The sequence below is a fragment of the Nestor notabilis genome, unplaced genomic scaffold (assembly GCF_000696875.1).
Source record: "Nestor notabilis isolate BGI_N333 unplaced genomic scaffold, ASM69687v1 scaffold29731, whole genome shotgun sequence".
NCBI lineage: Eukaryota > Metazoa > Chordata > Aves > Psittaciformes > Psittacidae > Nestor > Nestor notabilis.
In genome coordinates, this window is record NW_009913838.1 from 5,001 (window position 1) to 7,625 (window position 2,625).

Here is a 2,625-nt window from a genome sequence, read left to right on the forward strand (position 1 = left end):
TAAGCCCCCATCTCCTGTATAGCGGGTACACAGTCCAAAACTACTTCCGAAACCCACAAAGGATTAACAGGCCTTTCTGAATATTTATGGTAAGACACAACAGAATAAATAGTACAGTAAACTTATATTGATGAGAAATCACTAGGGAAAGATTAGTTCTTGAGTGTATATGTATTGTAGCCCCCACGGTAGCTTTAATTTAAGTTTAATATAGACTGGATGTTGTTTTTTCAGATAACCTGTTTGTCTTCCTGTCATCTCTTTGCAGAATCCAGATTCCAAAATGATGCAAATCAACCTGACTGGTTTTTTGAATGGGAAAAATGCTAGGGAGTTCATGGGAGAACTGTGGCCACTGCTATTAAGTGCACAGGAAAACATTGCTGGTATTCCAACTGCATTTCTGGAGCTGAAGAAAGAAGAAATAAAACAGCGACAGGTAGGATTTCTTAAGAGAACTGTGGATGAGTTGTGAGCACAGAGCAGAATTATGGCTGTCCACCTGTTGGTATTTAAGTAGACATTTTGTGTTCAGCAGAGCTCTTCTGTCTGGCCAACATATCTTAGTCCTGAAGCAGTATGGTTTTTGTTGTTGTTGTTTGACATACATATTTAATAAGGTCTTTATGATGCCTCGGAGTTAAGTGGTGATATTTGGTTGTACAGATAGAGCAAGAGAAACTGGCTTCTATGAAGAAACAAGATGAAGACAAGGAGAAGAGAGATAAGGAAGACAAAGACAACAGAGAAAAAAGAGACAGATCCAGGAGTCCAAGAAGGTAATGAAAATGCACAGTGTATCAGTGGTCCTCTACAGCAGAGTGAGGCACACATGGCACAGAAGAATGACTACTTCACTTAGCAGTTCCTGGGGGCTAGCTTGGCTTGTACTGAACAGTGACTGCAAGTAAACTAGAGCAACTTTGACATAGCTATTGTTTACACTAGGAACTGCATGCAATGGTTTATCTGTTCAGGCTGTTTTGGTTTTGGGGGTCTGGATTTTTTGTTTGGCTTTTTAATTTGTCTGCCAGTTGCTAGCAGAAAGTAAGTACAAAGCAGTTCTGCATGTGATAGGACTGCTGTAAACAGTACTGAGAGTCTACCTGATCCAGAAGAGCTCTCAGCTGCTGAATAGCACAGCGTTTGTTATCCTATACACTGTTTCATTATGCTATTAAGTGGCACTTCTTTCTCCCAGGCGCAAATCAAGGTCTCCTTCCCCTCGAAGGCGGTCGTCGCCTGTCAGAAGGGAGCGGAAGCGCAGCCATTCTCGCTCCCCTCACCACAGAACCAAGAGCCGTAGTGCCACTCCTGCACCGGAAAAGAAAGAGGCGACTCCTGAGCCAGAACCCTCTGTGAAACCAAAGGAGACTGTTGTTCAAGAGCCAACTTCAAACAGGTAAGTCTGATAGCTTTGTGTGCAGAGCTATATATTACCTTTTGAAAAATGGAATTTATCTCGATACCTGTTTGGATCTTGATTTGGGGGAGTGTCTACTTCTACTTGTCCGTCTGCAATCTATTTAATATTCTTAGTAAGATTATTAAAATTAAATCTTTATTTTTAACAGTGATATCCCAAAAGCTCCTAAACCTGAACCTCCTGTACCAGAGACTAAGGAAACTTCACCAGAACGTAATTCAAAGAAGGAGAGAGAGAAGGAAAAAGATAAGACTCGTCAAAGATCCCCAACTCGGTCCAAGTCAAGGTCAAGATCTCGATCACGTTCTCCATCTCATTCTCGACCAAGAAGGCGTCATAGATCACGGTCAAGGTAGGACTTCATCTTGATTATGAAGGTTGAGAACTGAATGTTTTCTTCTGAAGGTGCCACTTAATGTAATATTCTCAGGTAAATAGTGATGTTCTAAGAGCAGTTAAGCTATGGATGCCTTAGGTGAAATGAGAAAGATGCCTTCAATGGATAAACGTGTTTGGGAGTTGTTTTCTTCCTGTCAGTTCATGAGAACATGCTCACAGTGACTAACACTGACTGGAGAAGGAATGGGGTGCTCACTGCGGAGTGTGGCACTTGTTAGATGGTGGGGATTGCGTAGCATTTTAGGAGATAGGTTTGATGCTGAAGGTGTAATTACTTTTTTTTTTCCTGTTTTTCCTCCTTGTTTTGAATTATTTTAATATTTAGTAGAGAGGTGTTGGGAAACTTTAAGCACTGATTGTGTCTGAATGTCCTTTGCATCACAATCTAAATGCTACTTTAATGTGATGCGCTTGGAGAAAAGCAACTTCCCGCTCAGTGCCCTGAGGATAAATTTCCTCAAATCTGAAAATTAGATAGTTGCTTTTCATTTGAATTTCTGATTATGACAGGTCTTACTCCCCTAGAAGGCGACCAAGCCCAAGACGACGGCCGTCTCCAAGGAGAAGGAGCCCTCCAAGGCGAATGCCTCCCCCTCCCAGGCACAGAAGAAGCAGATCTCCTGTGAGGCGGTAAGGTTCCCTTTCTTTGAGACAGCTGAAAATGTTACACCTCGAAAGCTGAAAGGAACATTAGTTGTGAGGAATGAGTGCTCTCAAAGGTCCCTTGTTCATCTCATACTGTCAGGTGTATGATTTGAGTGATGTAAATCTGCAGTGTCGTATTTAAGTCCGTTGTAGGG

At 42.0% G+C, this 2,625-nt stretch overlaps 1 protein-coding gene across 1 annotated transcript in view; it reads left to right on the forward strand.

The window, feature by feature from the left end:
- The window catches only part of LOC104412627 (serine/arginine repetitive matrix protein 1), a gene marked incomplete at both ends in the record, with an annotated part of 10,361 nt that overhangs the window by 2,944 nt on the left and 4,792 nt on the right, over positions 1-2,625 (forward strand). The window contains 5 exons of the mRNA XM_010023385.1: positions 269-439; positions 667-779; positions 1,202-1,402; positions 1,575-1,778; positions 2,351-2,455. Coding sequence (XP_010021687.1) covers positions 269-439; positions 667-779; positions 1,202-1,402; positions 1,575-1,778; positions 2,351-2,455 — 794 coding nt within the window. The remainder of the gene's footprint in view (positions 1-268; positions 440-666; positions 780-1,201; positions 1,403-1,574; positions 1,779-2,350; positions 2,456-2,625) is intronic.